The sequence below is a fragment of the Poecilia formosa genome, unplaced genomic scaffold (assembly GCF_000485575.1).
Source record: "Poecilia formosa unplaced genomic scaffold, Poecilia_formosa-5.1.2 Scaffold91, whole genome shotgun sequence".
NCBI lineage: Eukaryota > Metazoa > Chordata > Actinopteri > Cyprinodontiformes > Poeciliidae > Poecilia > Poecilia formosa.
The window spans coordinates 672,167-696,659 of record NW_006800030.1 but is presented as its reverse complement, the minus strand read 5'-3'; the positions used below and the strand labels follow the sequence as shown (position 1 = coordinate 696,659).

General features: G+C 41.7%; 1 protein-coding gene across 1 annotated transcript in view; it reads left to right on the top strand.

The window, feature by feature from the left end:
• si:ch211-158d24.2 (multiple epidermal growth factor-like domains protein 9) overlaps nucleotides 1-22,090 on the top strand; it is a 38,164-nt gene extending 16,074 nt beyond the window's left edge. Inside the window, exons 3-6 of the mRNA XM_007557739.2 lie at nucleotides 4,848-4,987; nucleotides 11,416-11,565; nucleotides 17,859-18,128; nucleotides 20,016-22,090. Coding sequence (XP_007557801.1) covers nucleotides 4,848-4,987; nucleotides 11,416-11,565; nucleotides 17,859-18,128; nucleotides 20,016-20,545 — 1,090 coding nt within the window. The 3' untranslated portion in view covers nucleotides 20,546-22,090. The remainder of the gene's footprint in view (nucleotides 1-4,847; nucleotides 4,988-11,415; nucleotides 11,566-17,858; nucleotides 18,129-20,015) is intronic.
• The last annotated feature ends 2,403 nt before the right edge of the window (nucleotides 22,091-24,493 follow it).

Sequence of the window (24,493 nt, the reverse complement as noted above, 5' to 3'; positions counted from 1 at the left end):
AACTCCTCTGGCCGCCACCAGAGGAGTTGTTCTACTGCCATCTGCAAAAATACACCACTTCCGCCTCCCGGTTAGTAACAACCAATCAGAGCCAATAGGAGGGTCCTCGTGTATGTGCTGCTCACACCCTTCCCCCGCAGCATACTGTGTGTGGGGGATCAATTATATCTGAATTGATCAAATTATCAGAAAATGTTTTCTAGGTGTTATCGAATGCATCCAAAACTCAATGTGATTCTCTTTGCTTGGCACAAAGGAAACAACCATCCAGTCTTGGCGTAATTTGTAGATAAGCTGGTGCTGCCCTGGTTGCTTTTAGGCTTCAACACAAGCTATAAAAGAGTCAAATTAGAACAGAACAGTCAGGAGAAAAATATCTTGAAGCATAAAAACATTTCTTGGAGTCCATACAAGATTTTGAACATTTATTATTTGGTGAATGTGATCATAATTACGGTCTCTTTTCCTTTTTTGCATGAAGGACATGCAGACTTACTTCATGATGTCCATGCATCAACTCCCAAACTCTTTCCTTTAAAAAAAATAGAAGTACATAAGAAAGTGTCATAAATTCCATTGCCACATTCTGTCATAAAAAATAACAATGTGTCAATGAAACCAATGAAAGCAATAAACAAGTCCTTAAAACAAGCTGGCCTCTTTAGGAGTCAAAATCTATTAAACTCCTATAGTCCAGCCACTAGAAGGCAGATAATGTCCATCAGCTCTCCAGTTGGTTTGGGTGGACTGGTATAAATTAGGATTCATCCGATTAAACCTTGGACCAAACCAACTTTCACATTCCATGTACGGGACGTTTCCTTAGGCCTCCGTCCACAGAAGGCAGCGCTGCTTAGAATGGCTTATGGGCTCAAAGTTCGACGATGTTGTTCTGTGATTTTAATTCCCATTTATTCTTCAGAGGGGATTATTTATATTGTGTGTGGCTGCAGATCCCTGACAGAGGGAAGCAGGGCAAGTGGAGGACCAGGGTGGACTGAAATGGACAAATTTGATCTGTAGGCATAACTACATATTCACCTGTATTCTTTATAGCCAACGTAGCTGGATCATATTGATTTAGAATCCACATCAAAATCTTTCAGAAGTAGTTTGTCCAGTATAGTGGTCACTAAAACCAGGAAACTCATTTTGTGTCAGCATTTTGTGTGCTGTTATTGGAGCCTTCTACTGTCTGCCCTTCTGACCTGAGACCTCAGGTGATCTGGAAGCTGACAATGCAGAAACACTATCTGTTTTTGTTTTTTAAAACTTTAAATTGACTTTCTTGGTGAAATCTTGCATTGGAATTTCTGAATCTCTGCAATCTGCTGTTTGTGTAATGATTATAGACACGTTTAAAGGAACTGCCCCCGTGGGTTTTACTTTAAGAAAATGGATGGCTAATAGTATCACGTGACATGTGCCGGGTTCCCCCATACTGATCAATACATTCTCCTTCGTCTGATGTGTCTAACCACCAGTTTATAGAGTATTGTGAGTTAGCTAAATCAGAAAAAGCAGAAGCATTCCTGAAGGTGTGAAGGCTCATCTAGACTGATTAAGACCAAACAAAGAATGTCAATCATGGTTCTCAGTCGACTCCCAGTTGGCCCTCACCTACTTTTTGTCTTTATTATGTGTGAGCTGTAATCTATTACCATTGTGGGAGTCTGTTAGCTTAGCGACCAGTGTGTGTTGCACAAATCCAAGATTTTTGACCAATTTTCCAGCATTCAGTTTTAGTGAAATATAAACCTACCAATATAAGTTTCACCCAGTTTCAGCTTCTCTTTTAGAATAATGTTGCCAAAAAATCAGTTTTTTTTTAGGGATTGAGACAACATCACACTGCGTGAGTCAGAGAGCAGGTGATAAACATGGACAACAAAGACAAAAGCATCATAGAGTTGATATTTGTTTAGTATCTTATATTTGTGCTTTGCATGATTGTCATGGTTATTAATAATAACTATATCAATCTATTTGCGTGTTCTGTAGAAAATGTTCGCCCGTGTCAAAAGGCTGTCAACATTTCCAAATTATACACATTTCATGACGTTTGCACGTCCTCTGAATTCATTTTTAAAAGACTTTTTGATTCTGGAAACAGCTAACTCGAACTCTTCTTAGTGCAGCAGCAACATCCACACCAAAACTGTGTTTTTGCAGGGCAGTCAGTGGGTGATTAGATGTGGAGCTTCTGTTAAGGACCCTCTGCTTCCTGTTCAGGGCAGCTCAGCATCCCTTGGCTCAGTTCATCTCTACCTATTTCTGTTCAGGCTGGATGGAGCAAAATGAAAATTTATATATTTTGACTGAACATGGCAGATGTGTTATGGTATATTTAAGTTAGAGGATCTAATCTGATTCCAGCGTTTGGAGCTGCAGACGTTGACAAAGTTCAGAGTTCATAAAGACAGATGTAACTGAGGAACAGGACCTGTGTCTGTGCTATCTTTGAGGTTCTGACTGATGTCTGTATTCTTCCACTTTCTTATTTTTATTTCTTAGTTATGTTGCTTGGTATTTAGGATTTTGATTTATGTTAAATAAATATATAAAAAGTACGTATGTGCATATATTTTTGTCCTTCGTGTTGCAGCTCGATGCTCTGAGTCTGTATTAGGGTCATGATTCAGCATATGAATATTTTGTTTTTTCCAGTGTGTGTGTGTGGCCGGGAAAACAAGGACTGCTGTCCTCCTGGCATCACTGATTTTAGCTCCTCCCCTGGCCTCCTGATTTGCATTAAGTGTTGTTGTTTTAACAAAGGCCTCCTTATATCAAGACCCACGCACATGCTTCCTGAAAGTGCTGCCCGTCACTTTGGATTTACGTCAGTTGTTTGGAAGTCATTGTGCCCTGATTATGTTTCTGAGTTCATTTTCTGGGCTTGTAGTGTCTTGTGTTCTTCCTTGGAAATTACCTTACCTGAGTATCAGAGGGCGGTTTCACATAGTAACAACATTATATAATATTACGGACACACTGAAGAGGGAGAGAGGACTAGAAAATAAATCTAACATAATTAAACTAGAGTTACAAAGAATAACTAGACACAAAAAATAAATGTTGGAGCTAAAACAGAAACAAATCTGATTTAATCAAAGAAAGAGACGAAGGAACACATAATAATAATGAAACTAGAATCAATAAATCCAACCCCAAAACAACCCAGGATCCTAACAAAATTGAATTTATTTGTCAAATGGGAATGAAAAGTCATCAAGAAAGAACACCTGTTGCCTAGGTGATGGCATTTATCTTTAGGCCCTGAAGTTGGCTTTTTCAAGTTTCCAGTTGGGAAGAACAAAATAAGGAACCTGCTGTGGCATAAGTGGTTTGACCGGATCTGACCCACATGTGACTCAAGAGTTCCTGCTGCATGTCGTCTTACCTGCTGCAGCGTGGTTCTGTTTGCCTGCAGGACTCTGCGGCTCTGACTGCTATCTAAAAACAAACTCACATGGGTGTCATTTATCAACGGCTGCTGAGATCCTCATACTCTTCAACTCCCGTTCAGTCTGCTGTTGACAAATCTGGGAAGTATCATTTAAATACCACACCTCTGTTTGTTCAGTTTCCTGGCCTCACCAGCTCAATTTGCATTGCTGGTAAAAAAAAAAAAAAGGAAGGTAAAAAAAAAAAAGAGATGAATTTCTCCTCCATTGTAAAGTGGAAACATCCCAACAGGAATTTAACTGTGCTGCAGTAGGCTGTAGTGAGCTGTGAGAACATGTTTTTCCTTCAGTAACTGTGCTTTCTCCTCATTAGAATCAGTGTTTAGTGTAGCCATCGCTTCCAGTGGTTACACTAAAAATATCTCCACTTTTCTGACTCAGCATCATTTCCTCTGCTCCACCACAAATCCACACAGGCATAAAATTACATGCACAATCTGAGACCTGAAGAATTTTCAGTTCTGTGTAGAAATGACTGTCTGATAACAACAATCAGGGCTGCTCCCTCCTACACAGAGATCCACTGATCATCATGTGACCAGCTGATAAATGCTTAAAGCTGCAGTATGTATGTGACTAGTATAAAAATGTTTTTTTTTTGCATATTTGATATTGTGACAGTTTATGAGACAGATAATATGATAGATCTCCCCCACCTCCTCCCTGAGCTTTTATTGTTGTCTGAAGGACCGCACCGTTCCCAACCAAAAACAACTAATCAGAGCCAGGAGGAGGAGCTTGGCGCTGTCAATCAACTTGCTGCTCAATGTGCTAATGTCGAGAAACAACTTACTGTTATAGGAAAACTGGTGTATCTGTTATCATAGGTGTTATCTGTGTCATCTGCCTTAATGCTAGCCTTAGCATTAATGCTCTGTTGCATTAGTACATTAATGCAACAGAGCATGCTTTAATGACAGGCTCTGCTGACAGAGAGAAGCCACAGCGGGACCAGAGAGGAAGGGGGAGGGGCATCAACGGCATGCAAATGGACTGCATGATTGACAGCGCTAAGACTCTCCTCCTGACTCTGATTGGTTGTTTCTAGCTAACACTGGGAGAGTAGTAGGAGCTTGATTTTTTTTTTCACACATTATCTGTCTCATGCCATACTGTCACAATATTATTACATTTTTAACAAATATGTAAAAAAAAAAAAAGATATGTTTTTTTTTATAAGAGTAACATACAGCAGCTTTAAAGCAGCAACAGGGTGGCTACAATGTGACCTTTGGGCCAGTTTTAGGATTAGAGTCTGCAGGGAAGGCGTGTGTGGGTGTTAGCAGCAGCGCTAACACCCAAACCTCAGGATGGCTGTTGTTGTTTTGGTTCGGTTGTCCATGTTTATTGATGGATTTGTTTTTCTGCTGCTCTTCCTTCCAGCTCAGGGACCTGCATGTGCAAGACGGGAGTGTACGGGCCCAAGTGTGATGAGTGCCACCCAGGTTTCTTCCACTTCAGCAACAATGGCTGCCGGCTCTGCCAATGCAACAACCACACCAACTACTGCCACCCACAGTCTGGTGAGTTAGGAGGGAAAGACTTTGCGTTTCCGGATTGCTTGTATTTTCTAGTGAATGAGGCAGAACGGCTATTTTTCTTTTTTTTTTTTTTAGATTTCAGTGTAGAAACATTTGATTTCATCAGTGTGAGAACCTCTGGATAGAATCAAATATACAATCAAACAAAACCGAGCTGTATAATGCAGATCTACAGGGCCTGCTTTAAAAATAAACTAAACCTGAGGAAAATGAACAAACATTTTAACAGCACCTGATTAGACATCAGTACATCTGTCAAAACCTTTGTTGGAGTCTGATCCCTATCCAGATCAGACATCTGTCTGCTATGAGTTGAATTACACATGTAGGCATTGGAATGGTGTAGAATTTGCTTATATGTGGGTTTGATCCCACAAACTTACAATTTTCAAAAATATAAATGTCAGAGCAGAAATAGCAGCAGGACATGTCAACAAAGAGAGGTTAAAAGGTCAGCATGAAAGGTCAGTTGTTCCTGCCAACTTCCCCCCTTGTGCAAAGATCTTCCTCAGAGCAAGATGCTCCTCACTCAAGACTTTCTGTAGCCATATGTCCTCAGTAAGAGAAAAAAATGACAGAGCTATATGTTTTAAGGGTGTTGTTGTTAGAACATGGACCTTACCAAGTCCCGCCCAGAAACGCCCCTCGACAGTCCCACGTGGCTGCATGTCTCACAAACAAAGCCTCACAGGGCTTAGTTTCTATGTGTAAACATGGTGTCTTTCGTTTCAACTGACTCTCTACAAAGTATTTCTGAGTCGATTAGTGTAGCCTTTCTGCCGGATTTTCAAAAAATATCAGCCACGACAATGGACAGGGGAACCAACAAGTTCATGTCATCTTTTTTGGACGAAATCAAGGTGTTTGAGCCACGCGATGCTTCCAACATTGTCGCAGCTAAATGCTACCGATCAATGAGGAAAACAGCAGATCCTCACACCCTCAGCATAAATATAGCTGTGGACAAGATCACTGATGCCTCTTGTTCTTGCAAGGCTGGGTAAGTCGGGCATTCATGGTTTTGAGGGTTACTTTTGGAATCACTGATTTCTTTTGTTGGCAAATGTTTGAGTGCGCCTAGGCCTGTTACTCGCTACTCGGTGCTAGCGTGGCTAACACGATTACGGTTTCATAAAAAGCCTTTTCAGGTAAAATAAAATATGTAATGCATGTCAGATACGGTTCACATTGCATATTAATCTGTTCAGCTAACGTAAGACTGTGTAACAGACAGGCTTCAGGGTGTAGAAATTGTATTGGTACTGCCATTATGCTGTACTTAGCTAAAAGGTTTTCATAATGAATGTGTTTATTATTGACTTTTTTCAGACTTGGGGGTCATTATTCACACATTATAGGCCTCCTTAAGACCTTACAATATTTCAAGCTTCAAAATCCCAAAGGTATCGGGAGGTGCTGGTGCCTATCTCTAGCTAACGTTCCGGGCGAGAGGCGGGGTCACCCTGGACAGGTCGCCAGTCTGTCACAGGGCCACTCAAAATATCCCCATTCATTAAACACAAAGAAAGCAAAGTAATAATACTTACACCAGCACACACTCCTTCCTTTGTTTTTATTGATCCTACGACGGTTGAGCTGCAAATGCGTTCGTGCGCAAGCTTTGAACCAAGGTAGGCATTCCGTATCAGATTTGGGAAATCTGTGAATTTTATTTCCACAAATACGATCAGGATACCTGACATCGCCTGTACAGATTCCCCACTGACAGTGGAGAACCATTCTTATTTGAGTTCTGTCGCAAAAACTTTGATTGTGTAGATTGTGGTCTGCTAGTCCACAATCTACATTAGCATGTGTATACTACTTTAGCTTTTGTTTGTGAGACGGTCAAGCACGTGGTAGCTGCGCAGTGACGTCAAATGGGCATTAGCCAATGAAACGCGGCCCCTGTGGTAAGGTCAATTGAAGTAGCGTAGCAAATTCCTGTTTTCTGTTCAATTCAGATAAACTGACTGATTTTTTTTTTTTTTAGGAGAGTTGCAAAAGAATGTAATTAATCCTGCTGCTTTGTTATATATTTTTTTCTATTTTTCAACTAAAAAATGCAGTAAATTGTTTATTTAAACTAAATGATATCATTCGTTTTACCAAATCAATAAGTTCAAATAATGTGCTGACTTTGTAAAATGTAAGCGTTTTGAAAAATGAAGAAATGAAATGTGTTTTGGAAAGATAAAGAGAATATATGACAATAGTGAGTTTGCTGTGGCAGCTGACTGCAGACAGGCAGTGCTGCATATTCTGTTTCAGCTTAGCTGTCAGGTTCACCTCAGCTGCTCTGGTCTCACCCCTTCAGCTCAGTTTGTTCATTATGCTTATTCACGTGTGTAAAGAAAATACATGAGACATGAAAAGTAACTAAGTTGATAATGTCTAAGTTATGCCATTTCTGTTTCTTGTAAGATGGAAGCAAATGAACTAAATATAATTTGCTCATTGCTAGTTTTTCTTTGACCTTATCCAGAAATCCAATTTGGACATTTGAACATAAAAATGGATATTCCCTGGCCTAAATATGTTTGAAGCTAGAACAAGTATAAGAACAGCAACACCCGAGATAAAGCCACAGACGTTTTTTCCACCAGCAGCTAACCCACAGCTCCAAGGTAATTACAGGATTTACTTCCCAGTTTCTGGCTTTAAGTGGAGTTTGGGAGGGACTACTGGGGGTCAAGACAGATATACATTAGAGTTGTGGTGTTGCAAAAGTATTCACAACCCTTGGACTGTTGCACATTTCTTCTCATTAGAGCCACAAACTTCCGTGCATCGTTTTCGTTTTGGGTCTTATGTAGTCAGTAAAATAGGCTGAATTTTCTTCTTTTTCTGTCTAAAAATTATGACAAAGTCAGATTATGTGATAAAAGTATGGGTTAATGGATTTTTGTTGAGCCATCAAAGCTTCAAAGATCCTCAGATACTGCTGTCCATTTCTCTTTGACATGCATGCTGTCAGAAGTGTACACACTGTGTTTAGTGATCCTCACCTGTTTATTTAAATATAAAACAATATCAAGGCAGCATAAATAGAAGACATTTCACCAAGACGTCCTTTTCAGTTATGTCCTTTACAGCAAAGCCTGATGGTCAGTAAGTGTAAGAAAAACTGAGTGGTGTGACAACATATCCTTGTCTCCTCTTCCAGTGATCAGTGTAATTTAAGAGGGTTAGGATAGAACTCTATATGCTAGAATTGCACAATACCAGACAAAACAAAACACTGGATTTATGTTATGCTAATATGAAGGATTTTTACACCTCTGAAGCAAAATCTTCTCTGCTCAGAATACAAACCGTGTTCAGACAAGTAAGAGAACTGTGAGAAAGCGGTCACAGGAGGCTGAAGAAGCCCTGCAGGGCTGTTTTGAGGCTCCAGACTGGAATGCTCTGAGCCAGCCACACTGAGAGGACATCAAGTCAGGCCGAACAGACACCCCACCCTCCTCTGACCCTGGGCTTCCCTGTCAAACCTCAGATGTTCCATCTTCCATCTCAGTCATGGACTCTTCTGCTTCTTCAAGCTTGACTTCAGTCAAATCAGGAGATGCTCTGCTCCCTTTGGTTCCTTCTCCCACTTTTCTGTAGCTGTATCCTGATACAGCTGGTCCAGATGGTGTCAGAGTCCTGAAGGCCTGAAGCTGCAGAGTAGATCTGTGGGATTCTGCAACATCTCTCCAGCCTTAGTTTAACCCAGTGGTTCCCAAACTTTTTCTCCTGGGCCCCCCCAGTGGTTTCCAAACTATTTCTAGGCCCCCCTTTGGCTTACAAATAGCAGCTGTCTAGTTGAACGATGTGTGTGAGCGGGGTGGGGGGGATTTAGAGACTCTCTGTTATACTCAGCCCCGGCTCCAGACGAATAAGGGGGGGAATCAACTTTTTTGGGAGCAAAATGAATCATAGCTGAACATAGAACACAAAACCAGTAGCCTACAAGCTGCTTGTTAACAAGATTAAGGTGCTGTATTGATATTAGCTAGCTAGTCATCTTTTAGCTAAATTGACCTGCATCCAACAGCTTTACTCAACAGTCGATTAATTTGGGGGAAAAACTGTGAAAAGTTATTTGCATTTTGCTGGTTTGCTGCCATGATTCTAACACACCTGTGTAGCTCTGCACAGCAGCAGCAGGTCTCCTTCACAGGTGGAAACCCAGCGCGAGCGTCATAGCGCTCATGTTGCGTTTAAAGGTGGATCGGAAAAACAGGTTAGGACATGTTAGCAACGGATTAAACAGTTTTAACTGCTGATAAAAGTGACAGAGGACACAAATATGGGAAGTGCAGAATTCCCCCACTGTATCAAATGGACAGAGGAATAACAGAGAGTTGGCCATTCTAAGGTAAAAACCCAGCGCATACAGCATTCATGTTTTTTTGTTTTTTTTGTTGATTTCAAGTGGAGACATAAAGGGCACTACAAATAAAATTATTATCATCATTATCTGAAGAAAACTCACCCCTCCTTTTCACTCTGTATACTTCAGACTTTGAGAACAAAACAGACTCCTGTCATCAGCAGAAAGTATTTTCACCTTACAGTAGTCAGGCTCAGATACTTAAAGAAACTAGCAGAGATGGAGAACGAGAGGCTTGATGGAGAGGAGAGGCAGAGGGGGACAGTGTGTGTTGTGGGGGTGGCAGTGTGAGAAGCCATATGTCCTCCCGTTCTAATGCAGGGGCAGATGGAGAGCTGCAGCCTTCTCCTGGGCTCAGTGGTCACTGTGCTGTGGATTAACAAAGCTCAGGTTTGACAGCTCCCTCTAAAACCCGACCCAGACTTCCCCCAGGGCGGTTCATCCAGGAACATGGTACAAACGTTTTCCCGAAAACTTTGGACATCAGGAAAAGACGGCAGGGATTTGTATCCAGCTAACATAACAGCTAAAGCTGCAAACAGGATTGTTCAATTTGTCATCAACTGTTTTCACATAAATCGATCTAATTCTGACTCAGAATGAACAAAGGCTCATGAACTAAAGTCCCTTAGGTTTTCTGTTACCACCGAATCAACTTCCTCCATTTTTGTCTAATTGTTATGCCCAGATACAGGTGGAATCATGGCTTTGCAACCTTCGTTATTATGACTGCATCTGTCACTATCGTTTCAAAGCACCATGACTGGGGCATCCTTAGTATTGTTTTTTTTTTCATAATACTATGGAAGCAAAGCACAGCCAGTTGAATTACAGCTTCCTTATTGGGAGGTCTATTCAAGATATCATGATTAGAAGTGAGAGGAGCTGTTGGTTTTGTAAGGGTTTTCTTGTTTTGCAAGAATTGAAACACGCAATTGATTTTTGTCAATAACAAGAACAAAGTTTGCTCTGGTCAGAACATTTCATATTTCACTGGAAACTCAAAACCCTTATTAGATGTCTTCATAGCACCTTCCCACTGCAGGTGCTATGTAAATAGCACCTGTATTTCCTGTAAATAGCTTTTGTGCATTAACCATGCTCTCCTATTTTTTCAGTCATGCAGTTACTGTTATTATTGTACATCACAACAGAAAAAGGTTCTTCCCAGAGGATCTCCAGAACCCTGGGATGGAGAACAGCTTCTCGGTTCTTGTGTTGGCCTGTAGGTTTGTGATGTGTCACTCATCCAAGTCACTGGTGACTTCAGATACCCAAATAAATGCTCCAAAGAACAGAAGATTAGATCTTTCAGATGTTCCTGTGGAATCTATTTAAGAGCTTAGAGAAAGTACATGCACCTTCCTGCAGAGGGCTCACTGACCAAAATAACCTGTCAGTGGATTTGCCTTAAACTCTGTGAGATGGACTAGCTGAAATGCTTAACAGTGATTAAAGGAAGACCTGGAGCGTTTTCAACACTAGAACCCAATCATGTCACTATTTAATCAGCAGCAGCTGCTGAATGTTCCCAACCTGAGAGACATAAGCTCAGAAGCATAAGGTACAATTGCTGACGTTATGTATTTAACATAGAACATATTTTAAAATGTAAACACGTCTAGATAAGAAATCCCACAAAACAACTTGACATGCTTTGAATTCAGATTGCATTATAATATTTCCATGCAGGTGTTTAGAATTCTGCACATTTTCAAAACACACACACACCTACACACACACACACACACATATAACCACAGCACCCACCACCAACCCAACCATTACCTCCCCTCCTGCTCAGATATCTTCCCACAGCTAAGTCTGATGTTGCAAAACATGAACTGCCTTCATGAAATCATGTATTTATTTTTTCCTTGTAGATACATTCATGTAATTGCATTCTCCTTTTAGGAGCACCTAACTTGATGTTGACAGGAAATTATTGAGGAATTTGTATGAAAACTTTCATTACTTTTATAACACAAATCAGAAAAATGTCAGTTATTCACATAAAGTCTGCTGTGTCCTGCAGGAGTGTGCCTGAACTGTGAGGGGAACACTCAGGGGTCCAACTGTGAGGAGTGCAAGGTGGGTTTCTACCGCCGACCTGGTGCCACCCCGACCGAAGCCTGTGCACCGTGCCCCTGCTCCAACTCCACCTCCACCGGCACCTGTCTCACCGGTCAGTCCCCACTCTCCTTCTAATCCAAGGGTTGGTTGGTTGCTTGGTTGTTAGCATTAGGCAGACTCAGTCTAAGTTAGTTTCTGCATACTCTTTGGTTTGCTGTTGGCTGCTGCTGTTTCAGAGTCTAGCTTTATACACCACTCAACACAAAGGAGTACAGTGCAGATAATTAATGGTACAGTGCATGACTTATAGAGATCTGTTTATGTTAGCTTCTTAAGGATGAGCCCTCTGTTTCTCAAACTGAATGTTGTATTAAATGACTTTGGGGCTTTTTCAGAAGAAAATAATCTTAATTTACCACCATTTTATGGATTGTGTGCAGATTAGGGCTGAGACTTTAATACGTTAATTGTGATGAATTAATACAGAGATTTTAACGCATTAAAATTTTTTAATGCAAATGATCACATTTTTTTCCACCCGGAACTTTTGTCTGTGTTTCTGGTACGCCTGTAAATCTGACACACAAGCAGTGATGGACAACAAAGCTGCATCTCTTGACCCACTGGGGGTTCATTTCTGCTTCTGAAACAATCTGATTGAACACTGGAAAAAAACTATTGTTTTGTTGTACTAGAAGGGGTTAGCCTGTCAGCAAAGCTGTTCAAGCTTAACATAGCATCTGAATGCTAAACATGTAGCAGCAGCACAGACATCACCAACGCTAATGTCAGCATCCACAGTCTACATCTCTAAAGGATTTCTATGAATGATCAGGAGTTCCTGAAACACTGGAAAACTGAGTGGCTAGAACAAAACTTTGCATAAACCTGATGGTTGAAGAAACGGAAGAACAAATACAAAGTATAATACCTTGTTGTTGAACTCAATAATTTAGCAGCAAAAAGGTTTGTTTTGTTTTTTTTAAGTTGAAAACGTAGCTGATTTTGTAGATAGTTTTGGATTAATATTTGATTAATTAATTACAGACCCTACAATCAACTCAATTAAAATTTGAATGAGATCCCACCTCTACTACATAGCATTTAATTTACATTTCCAGTTTGTTAAATACAGAAAAAAGAAACCCTAGACAGGCATGTATAATGCAGCTTGTCCTGCAGCAGTAGAACAATGGGATTTAACACGGTTCATCCCTATATACATTCACTATTCAAAAAGATTGCCTATTTAAAGCAACACAATACCTCAAAGTTTTGATAATCCACAAAATATGCTTCCTTTTACCACCTTCTGACCCAGTTTAGGTGTGTTTTAAGATATACCAGTAATGTGGGAATCTCGTGGGAAAAATTTAACGGCAGCTTCGTTTTACACCTGAATAAAGGTGTGTGTCCCTGCAGGAATACACCGCACTGCCAGAGCTCCAGGCTGGTTATGACGTCTTCCCAACATGTAGGGACATGTAGAACAATCATCTAAATAATTCATCACTGCTCTAACACTTAAAGGAGATGATTCTGATTACTCAATGTTTCCTTTCTCTTGCTGTATACTGTGTGACTAACAAGACTCCACAAATTAATAGATGCCTTTTATATTGTTATGCTAGTTTATTACCAAAAATAGTAAAGTGGTAATTTATAAAGACTATTTAATGTAGCGGAGTGTGACGAGATATTTCTATGGATATAGAGGGGATAAGAAGTCTCAGCTATCTAAAAAAGGTAGCAGTTTGTTCACTTTCACCATTGATTAGTGCCTGGGTCTGGAATGTACAACCTCTAACACTGCCCACATGACCCCATATACTCACCTCCAGGCTGCTAGTCTTTCCCTTTTTAAACACAACACAGCATAATGGGGAGATGATGTAAGCAGGTGAATAGAGACTAGAGATTATCTTCATTGCCAGAACCCCCTAATTACAGCTTGGCATGGAGCCATGTGTTGTGTTTTGTGTCACTGGCCTTTCATGGTTTCACTTCATCAGGCTCAAACATCGCAGCACCACTCTGTGACTTAGATCACAGCCAATCTGCATCAAACTCCATGTGAACCCTGTCTTCTAACCATTCAGTTTTTATTTAGCTTTGTATCAGCTAGTCATTCCCATAGGCAGCTTCTGATGCCCCCCATTGGCAGCTCCCTACATGACAACAACCATGCCGTAGATGCACCGGAGCGATCAGTGTTGGTTTCTGCTCGGGGCCCGAGTGGAGACTACACAACGTGGGAGGGACTGGAAGGGACATGAACCAGGCTGAGCTGAGCAGGGGCAGCGTGAGCACAGCTGGGCCGTTTCAGAGACAGGCAGCAACAGACTGGGGTAGGGGGATGGGCTAGCATCTCTCTCTGTTTAGACAGCATCACTGCAGGAGAAGCTGAGTGAGGGAAGAGATGATCAAAATGTCCTTCCTGGTTCCCGTTAGTAGGTTACATGACTGTGGAGGGAAACAGTCGTATATTAGTGGTCTCCTCGGCACCAGTGACAAATGAAAAGACACCACCGTGGAGAATCCTGACTTTACGTTAAAACATGGATGAGCTTTCTAGATGTGCTAATGTACCCTGTTGAGGTGGATGAATCTAGTTCCCTGCAGACACTCAGAGAGGTGAAGTGGAGAACTGCACCAGTACAGAATGTGGGTCACACATACTAAATCATCCATGTATGATTGTGTCTTCACCTAGTGGTAGAGTTTAGCTCAGTTCTGACAGCTCATCCTGAACATCAGCAGAAATCTGCCCTCCTCTCCTCTTTAGGAAAGAGGAGAGGAACTCTTACATCAACAGAGCTTCTCAGGCTTTACCAGACCTTTAGTGTGTGTGTCGTATAAAGCGGAGGACAGTGGATAAGGGAGCAGGTCAGGCCTGCCGGCCCCCTGTGGTGCTGTGCACAGCAGCTCTTTTCTCTGGGTTATATAACCCAACCCTACAGGCTGATGCCTTTGAACCCCCAGCAGAGGTTAAATCAAGCTTATCATGAGGAGCAGACTGCTCACTGCTGGAATACAACGCAGTCACATGACTGCACTAGACAGACCGACAACTAGGCCAGGACAACGGAGATAGCTCTGTGTCTAGCTCCACTGCAGACTGGTTCCATCATGGATCCACACTGTTGCAGAGGATCAGTCTGCTTTTCACATTTGGTATCTGAGGTACTTTCTTAGGGTTAAGCTCCACTCTCACTGGTTTTTATATTTTAGGTGAGAGGAGTTGGCTGTTGGACTCTGTTGTAATAGTCCAATAGGTGACTGGAAGCCAGTTTCAGCAAGCCAAGCTTGATACAAGCCTTTACTCACATGGTTCCTGTACAATGCTTCTAAGGTGTATACTGATAAAGTGCAGTCAGGGTTCTTCTGGGACATTATGATATTTATTATGTATGTTTCTGTATTACCAGTAGTTAATCACACACTGCAGTTCTGCAGTAACCTAACTAAGACCTGGAATATCATTCTTAGGTGAGACTGCTGTCTGGAAACTGCCATTATTTTTAGATGCTGATTAGGGAAAAGTTCCACATTTTAGATGAGGCCGCAAAGACACGTTGAATCTGCTGTAGTCGTCATGCTGGGGCACTAGATGGTGCTGTAATTTTTGCATGTAATCAAAAGGCACTTTCGCTTTTGACCCTTAGTTTCTACCTAACTGACTTTCACCTCATTTAGAAAATAATGACCCATCTCTGATGAACCAAGTGTTCACCTAACACTTCAGCATGTTTAGTTGTGTTAAACTGAACAGACTAAGTAGCACAACACAGCACAATGCTATCCACCAGATGATAACATCTGCCTTTTCATTCCCAAAGAGTGAGTGTAGAATAAACCCTACTCTCTTGCACTTTGTGAATGTGTCCTTCCACATCTGTGGAGAGTGTTTCTAAAAGGTTTCAGTGTGAGACCTGGTTTCAAAAAGTGTCACTGTTTGAGACTCTGATCACTGAAGACGTGTAAACAAGCGACTGAATCACAACAAAAATGCTACGATTGTCTCAGTGTAAGCGAAGTCTTAATATGTTGTTGATATGATAATTAGTCAGTATTTACAGGTTAAATTTAAAAATGTATAAGACAGCCCAGTCCTCATTAGCCTGGTAAAAACCAGTCCCTTATTTTACACTTTACTTCATCCAGAGGGTCTGGGCTCTGGCTATTGAGAAGCGATTGCTTCCTGGAGTCATGGACTCTGTTGAAGTTTAAAATTTTACCCAGTCACTTAGAGAAGAGAGAAGAGCAGATATGAACGTCGCCATTGTTAATGTTAATTTCATTTTGGGAAGCATGACCAACACAGACGTTCACTTCCTCTGCTGCTGTTGTTAAAACTACAGGCAGGCTACAGTTCTAAAACAGCACAGAAAATCCACGTCATTGTTCGTAACTTCTTCTGTTTGCTGACTGGGCTGGAGGAATTCTACCTGAGGAATCCATGTGAATAGGAGAAATCCCAGGCTGTCTGTGAAATGAGATTTGAATGAGTGGAATAGTGTAGGAAAGCAACAGCGAGGCTAAGTGTTGTGCCCTTTTAGTACTCTGTACATAATCTGTAGCTGAAAGATCTGTGATGGAATCGGTGTAAGTTTTGTGTTAATCACTGAAGCTACAAGCCAATTGAGCTCAAGTTAGTTTGTTAGCTACCTATAATAATCCCCACTGCTCTTTACAAAATGCCTTCTAGAACAAGACTGAAAGCTGTATTTAGAAGGTGCATATGGCTGTTTGTTATAAAAGGAGAAAGATTAAATCCCTACATCCCCATTGCCAGTCTGGAGGTACAGCGTTGCCTCTTGGGGGGGAAACTCTTGGACAAACATGCTGGAGGAAATCCAAATCCCATCTGGCCTGGGGATTCATTCACATCCCAAAGAGCGCTTTTACTTTTGGTCATCTACCAATTTTTAGCTTCTTAGAAACAAAACAGCTGAAGTTCTATTCATATAATTGAGCTTATATGTGTCACTTTAACCCGGTGTGGTTCAGAGAAAATCCACAATAAATCCCAACTGCCACACCTGATTCTTGCTTTTAAAACTCATTGAATGTGTTCACTGTATTCTCAGCCCACCACAGTAAAAGCCAGACTTATTGTGAGCTTTATGCTGAAGGTGAATATATGTAAACATCTCCACTTTAGTTGTGTATACTTGTGAAGGCTGAATTCAGACAGCACCTGTTCCAAACATGGCTTAGATCCCACGTTTGACTAACTGGATGATGAATTGATGTTTCCCTGGTGCCTGCTCCCTTTGTTCCACAGGACCACCAAGACCACCTTCAGAAGTCCAAGGCAGGCCTGTTGGACACTTGTTGATTGCCAATAAGGCGATGTTTGGTGAAAAGTTTCCCCCTCAGGGAGCGCCGTTAATACTGCATCTCCAGGCCGACATGCTAGAAGGGGCGGTAGTGTCATGTTACACCGAGAGAAAGCCGACTCTCGGAAACAAAGAACACTTGGTTCCAAAGCAGTGATGGTTCTTGTGTGGAAAGGAGATCAGTTCCTAATAAAATCAGAATTTACATCAAATCTGAACGTTATGCTTTGTTTTGGGAGTTCTGACTCGTAACACAGCAGGAGCCATTTTGATTTTAAAGCCTAACAACACAGACTAATGACAAATGAACATAAAGGCTTGAATCTGTTTTATGTGGAGGCTTCCAGAACTGCTCCTGGTCTGTGTGCATGTGTTTGTATGCGTGTGTGTGTGTGATTCCAAAACACCTTCCCTCATTGGATGTGTTGATGTTTTTATGGATAATGATGGAGGATGATTTTAGATGTACCACTCCTCTAGGTGTTTTAATCTTCTCATTTTAATAAATTTATATTTCAGATTGTATTAATTTTGTTACTCTCATAGTTTTGTGAAACAAACATTTTTTTTCCCTTTAATTTGCTACTCGTCTATCTAAAGTTTGGGTCAATCAGCCTGCCTGGTGGAGAATATTAAAATGAAGAGGCAGGGTGTGACCTGACCTCAGGAGACTCAGCAGCAGTCCATGTTTCCATGACCATACCTGAGAGAAAACAACCGGCTAAGTCGCATCTTCCACATTCACATCTAGTCATCTTGGGCCCCCTAGTGGCAAAAGGCACATATTAAGAGTTCATTGAAACTGCATTAATCTAAGGGCTTTTCAGGTTGAGGTTTAGTACCACAATTGTGTCTTATTGCTGTATTTTTCTACATTTTCTTTTTTTAATGGTCATACACATTTAGGAATATATATGAATTCATGAAGTATTGCTTAGAATTGTCTCTGTTAATTAATCAACAGCCATCCCTTTCATTTTGGGACTCTTGAGCATCATCAGTGAAAGCCTTCCTGGTTGAAGCAGTGATCAGCTGATGTGGTAATTTCTCTTTCCTTGTTTAGATTCCAGTGGCTCTGCCGTGTGTGAGCGGTGCCTTTCCCACTACAGCGGCCCACACTGTGACCAGTGCAGCCCTGGCTTCTACAACGCGTCCGGGGCCTGCGCACCGTGTGACTGCAGCGGCAACGCGGACCCTCTGGGCCCCGCCGAGCTCTGCGACCCTAAAACCGGCAGCTGCCTGAGATGCATCAACAACACCTCCGGGTCCCGGTGTCATGAGTGCGCCTCCGGGTTCGTAGGGGACGCCAGAGCACATAACTGCACCCATCTAAGTAAGGCCAGAGCCTCAGGACATGCTTTAGTTACAGTCTTCTAATGTTATTAATCTCAAGTGTACAAAATCAAGATTTAACACCATTACTTTTAATAAACAAACACAAAATCAATGTTAAAAAGTTGTGAGTGGAAAACAAAATTCAACCGTTGACTCAGCACTAGGTAGAGCCAATTTCAGAGAAAATCACTCTGGTGCTATTTGAATAAAGTTAGGCACACTCTTTGTTACATCACCGTTCACTGTGTTTCTGCACAGCTCCTTTAAGTATGTGAGTCAGGAGGAAGTCTGGAGTTTGGCTGACTCATTGTAACAACTCAACTATCTCATTTGTTTTAGATTTGTTACTTTGTTTGGGATCATTGTCTTGTTGATGACCCACTTTGTGTCTGATGAATGGTCTCACCTTGAGCTCAAGGTCAACTCAATGATCCATAAGGTGCCCCGGTTCTGTGGCCTGGACTTTTTTTTTTCCAAGCATTTTTCCTTTGGCCTCATTTGTCAGAAAACATAATTTCACAAGTTCTGTGGTTCATATAGATCAGGGGTGTCCAAAGTGGGTCCTGGAGGGCCGGCATCCTGCATGTTTTAGTTCTGTCCCCGATGATGGTGACATCCTTTCCTGCATGTCAATGTTCCTCTTAGGCCAATGTTCCTCTTAGGCCTTCTAACGAGCCATCATTTGATCCAGGTGCGCTAAACCAGGGAGAGAACTAAAACATGCAGGATGCCGGCCCTCCAGGACCCACTTTGGACACCCCTGATGTAGATGCAACTTTGCAGTATAGCTTCTAGGACTGGATGTTAAAATTCTTTCATAAGTCAGCACCCCGCTGGTGTTGGACATGCAGGATTGGAGTCAAGTTCCTCCACAGGATTCTTTTTTCCAACTAATGAATAAAATTATCAGTATTTTAGAAAATATGTTAAAGCCACAGGCATCCCACAGAGGATTCTCAGGCATTCTGGAGAAAAATGGTCCCTCAGCGTTCATCATCAGCAGCATCGCTTCCGTCAATAGCGTGATCTGAAACGTAAAGACTTCAACTTAAAGATTGATTGATTTGTTTATTTAGCTCTTAACAACAATCAGCCAGGAAGACCAAAGTACTTTATATTAAAAAGTTTACATGACAAGAGACAATACAATATCCACACCCAATGCTACATAGTATTAAAAGTCTTATGTTTAGACGTAAAAATAAGCTGGATCAGTAATAGAACGAAGATCCAGGGGAAGGTTACTCCAAATTAGGGCTGCTGCCACAGAGAAGGGACATTCACCACAATATTTTAGCCTTGACCTTCTGGTGTTTGACAAAACTTGCTTGGACAATTTTAAAATGTATTTTAAAAGAAACCAAACACGTGAGGGATAGAAAAGAGATTTTCATCCCACAGGTTAAAGGTTAGGGGGTTATGGAATAGGAAAAAGGAACGCTTAACGGCTGCACAAGGTAACAACAAAAACACAATGTCAAGGGAATCTTCAGATTTATTAACAACAATAAAGAACCACTCTTGTCAGGTTTTTCCCAAGTGGTCACTGGGCTTTACCTGCCCCCCCACCTACCAGGCTAAGTGTTGCTTGTTATTTCAAGAGTTGTTTTATATACCAGAAACAGCAATATCAAAGATGGTTTTATGGTTAAAGCATTAAACTATGAATAAAGCTTGGGGTGGCGCACTGACCAATCACGTCAGAGGTGGTGCAGAGGTGCACCACCTCTGCACCACCTTTCACTCAAAATGTTCTGTTTGGACGGTGTTCTTGGTTTAGCAAGTTTTCCGGGGGAAACCGGTCTTTGTTCTGGATCGTGGGCTTCTTGGCCACATCACATTGAATTAAGATTCACTGAAGCTTAAAATGTTTTTTTCTCTTCAGAAGCGCGGATGATACCAGCACCAGCAGAAGTCACGACCAAGACCCCCACATCCAGCGGGTCTTCCCCAACGTCGCCTTTCACCAGCACCACTTTGACCTCTACAACAACCAAAGGCAACCCAGTCCACAGATCCAACGACAACGGCAGCGCCGCCTCGGGTGGCAGCACCACCACCACCACACAGGCCCTGCTGACCAGCCTGAGCAGTCCCACTGACAACACCACAGCAGCCCTGAAGGAGGTCTCATGGACGCAGTTCAACATCATCATCCTGGCCGTCATCATCCTGGTGGTGCTGCTGCTGCTGGGCTTCGTGGGAGGGGTGTACACCTACCGGGAGTACCAGAACCGCAAGCTCAACGCCCCCTTCTGGACCATCGAGCTGAAGGAGGACAACATCAGCTTCAGCAGTTACCACGACAGCATCCCCAACGCCGACGTGTCCGGCCTGCTGGAGGACGAGGCCACAGAGGTGGCACCCAACGGTCAGCTGGCGCTCACCACACAGGCAAACAACTACAAGGCTTAACGCCGCCATTCAGCCCCAAATCAGACTCCTAGATTTACAGATGACATGAAGCTGCTGGAACATACCAAATCTAAAGCTCCCTAACGTCTGACCAGCTCCTCTGGAGAAATGACACCTCTTTGCAAACTGACAGAAAGGACAAAGACGGTGTCCAAGATCAGAGAAATGGATACAAAGTTCCGACCTGAGAGAGAAAGCCCTATTTGATATATTTTGATTGTGAAATGGATGAACAGTGAAAAGGCTTCCAAAAAGAATATGATTTATTGCGACCAAGAGCCTGCAGGGGGCACTGTTGTTCTGTAAATTGGAATATTGTGACAGGTCCAAAGCATACACCCGTTAGCTGACGTTCCTGAACCCAATGAGAGGACTTATGGGAGCCTAGCATTTCATAGATATATATATTTTATTTTATTTTTAATGGACTCTGGGCAGTTTAAGTTCAACTCAGATTACTTTTTAGACGATCCTAAACTGAGACAACGATTGTTATTTAATGAATTATTTTTATTCTGTTCTTATTTATTTGTTGACGTTTCATTCTTGGGAGAAAATGCTGCACATTTCCAACGTGTTCCTCCATGGTGTTTTTTATCCGGTGTGCTGTTGAACGGTATTTTTTACTCGCCCAACATGTTTCCATGTACAGTTTGTGCGCTTTTGGAGAAAGTCTGAGTGAAGTGACCTCACCTTTTTGTTTTATAGCTTCCTGTCTTTTGTTAAAGTGTGTCAGCTCACTTGAACACGTGCAAGAGGAGTTTTTCTCTTAAAGAAACAGCAGTCGCTTTTTTTTTTTTGTTATAAAGTCCCCATGTTGTGCGACTGCTGAGGAAGTGACACATCTTGGACTTGCGTAAAATGCCATAAAATTCTAATCTAATCTGCTCTTTGCTGCCTATCTCAGCAAAGGTTTGAAACAAATAAAAGACCTTCAGAAAAATGGCTCGCAGTTATGTGGAGGGTGTGTGGTGTGACTCAGATGACAAGGCCATTTGATGTTTGAAACATAAACACAACTCCAGTGTTGATCCTGTTGTTATGGAGCCTGCTGCTTCCTCTGACCACTTCCAGCCGTGTTGCATCATCGGGAGCAGTGAGCTGTGAAACCAGTGCGGTCACCGCCCGATCCCGGTTGGGGATCTGAGGGATCTGCTGTTGTTTGGGCTGACACTGGCCGGACACGTTTCTTTTTATTCTGGTGAACGAGTAAAAGCTAATCATGGAAGTAACTCCTCAGGTACCGGCTCTCTCTCCCTAATGTGATCACTGTAAATACAATTCTTAATGTACAGATGAATGTGAATAGTAGCACGATTATTGTACAGGTAGGATACTGTGTGTACACTGTCACTCAACAAGCGCTGACCCTCTCTGGGTGTGATGTTGCTGTCAGCTTTTTCTATTGTTTTTATTTCCTACTTTGCCACATAGACGGTCGGAGGACTGGGAGCGCCCAGAAATCAGAACTGCAACAATCCAAACTGTGTAAATAAGACCTGAAACTCAGAGCTCAACTCTCAAATAAAAATGAGTTTAACTGTTTCACTCATGTTTTTCCTAATGTTCAAATGTAAATCCCTCATTTACATTCACTCTATACATTACTAGATAAATCTGTGATATTGCTTATTTGCAAACAAAATATCCAATCAGCCAATCGCATGTCAGCACATCAATTTACCCATGGAGATGTGCTGCTGGGTATGACATCCTGAATGAGAATGAGGATGAGGAAGAAAGATTTTAATTTGCAAACCTGAATGTGAAATAGTTGTTGGTGCCAGAAAGGCGGACCTGAGAAACTGCTGATCTTCTGGGAATTAATGCACAAACATTTGTGGTTCACAGTCATAGATGACCCGAAAAACGGGAAATTTCCAGTAAGCAGACATTAGGAGGAGAAAAAAAATCGCTTTATTGGCGTCTCAGGCGAATGGTGTTTCTGGTTTGAGACGATGGAATGAAGAGTGCCAACTGGGAACATGTGGAACCTTGAGTCAGAAGGACTGCAGCTGACCACACTCTGCACGGAGCAGAGAACAGGAAGTGGAGCTTTCACTTCTCTAACGCTAACTATAATTGAACAGCAACAGATTGGAAATAGATTTCAAGTCATGATTTCAGCCACAACTTTCGGCTGGTGTTTTATTTAGCCTTTATTTAACCAGGTGAGTTATTAAGAATGAATTCCCTGGATGATGGGAGGGAAGAACACATGGAAGGATTACAATAAACAACAAACATTAGCAACACTGTAGAAATCAAAGATTAATAATAAAGAGACAAAGGCTTAGGATAAAAATAATTTTAAGGTGAAACATGTACAGGATAAGGCACCATATCACAAATCATCTTATCCAGGTTTAATAAAGATGAGAATGAGTTCACTGCACTCCACTGACCTCCAGTCTCCACCTGTCAGAGCACCTGGGCCGTGGTACAATGTGGGATTAACACAACTATTACTATGTAGTGCTAGTGTCAGCAGGAACCAACATCTCAGGAGTCTGTCTGATATCTGCACCACAAAGAGTTAAGGCAGTCCTGCAGGAAGCAGAGGTCCAAATCACTACCAACAGTCCATCTTTTGTTAGTAAGTTTTTTGGGGGTTTTTTTTGGCTCTAGTGGCCTTTATATGAGAGAGGCCATACAAGAAAGTGGATAACAACAGAGGAGGAAGTCATGCAGCAATCATCAGGCTGGGAATCAAACCAGTGACAGCCACGTTGAGGACTAAGGCCTCCATGTGGGTTTAACCCTGGACCACCAAGCAGCCCTCTCTCCCACTTCACAGAATTACTAATTACATCAAATATTTGAAATACATATTATGTACAAAAATAGGTATTACTGGTGCCAGAAAAGGTAAAAAACTCAAGTAAAGCATTTGTACTTGGATGCATGTATTATTGAATTGAAGTACAATTATCCAACTCATTCTATTTGAGTGAGATGGAGAGACTTTTCAACCACAAATTCCATGTAACTTACTAAAAGTGAGTGTTGATAGCAATTTGATGAAAACTGATTTAAGTCTACTATTTTCAATTAAATATCATATTTGCATTTACAATGTAAGAACGTCTGTTTATATGTTTATGTGTTGGAGGAGTTTACAGGAGGTCACTTCCTGCTGGAGATGATTCTGTCCAAACAGAGATGCATCGGAGTTAAGAACCTGTTTCTAGAGCTTTAGCTTCTTTTCTTTACATTTATTTTCAATCTGAGTATTGTCTACCGAACGTCTGTAAGCAGCTCTTCGAGGCAACTAGACTTTTTTCTTTCCTGGGAAACTGTCTGGCTCATTCCTCCTGGACAATGCCAAAGTGTTTCCCAAGCTGGAAGAGTGTGGGCTCTGGGGAGTAAAACAGCACAGCTTCTACCTGAAGGAAAGAAACTAGAAGAATCCTTAACAAGCACTTGTACTGTTGTTTTCAACCTATTACAGCTTTACATAATGCTGTAATTAAAGGTTAGATGAAAAAAGAAATCCCTGTTGGAGCAGCATCTTTACTTTAGGCTTCTCTAGTCCTGAGGTAGGCCATTTCAGTTTCTGGAATATTTCAGTTTCTGATCATGATCTATATTTTAACCACATATTATTTGTGGAGATTTGCCCTTTTGCTGAGCTCCTATGAAAGCACGTCTGAAAGCAGTGACTATTGTAGTTCAAAGACAGGAGCAGAACCTCAACATCGGTTAAAAAGCAGCAGACATCTGAGGATTTGCATCTCTGGTTCCTTTCATTTTCTACTCCAGACCGACAGCGCCATAATCACAGCTAACAACTACTGGACCTCCATGAACCTGATTAAACTTCTTCCCTATTTTTTGTTTTTTTGGTATTTTTTTCATTTTGCGTCATCCATCACATGTGGCCAGTGCATCTCTCAGCAAACATTGACTGACGTCAAGAACAGTTTGCTGAAAGCAGCAACTTTTTAC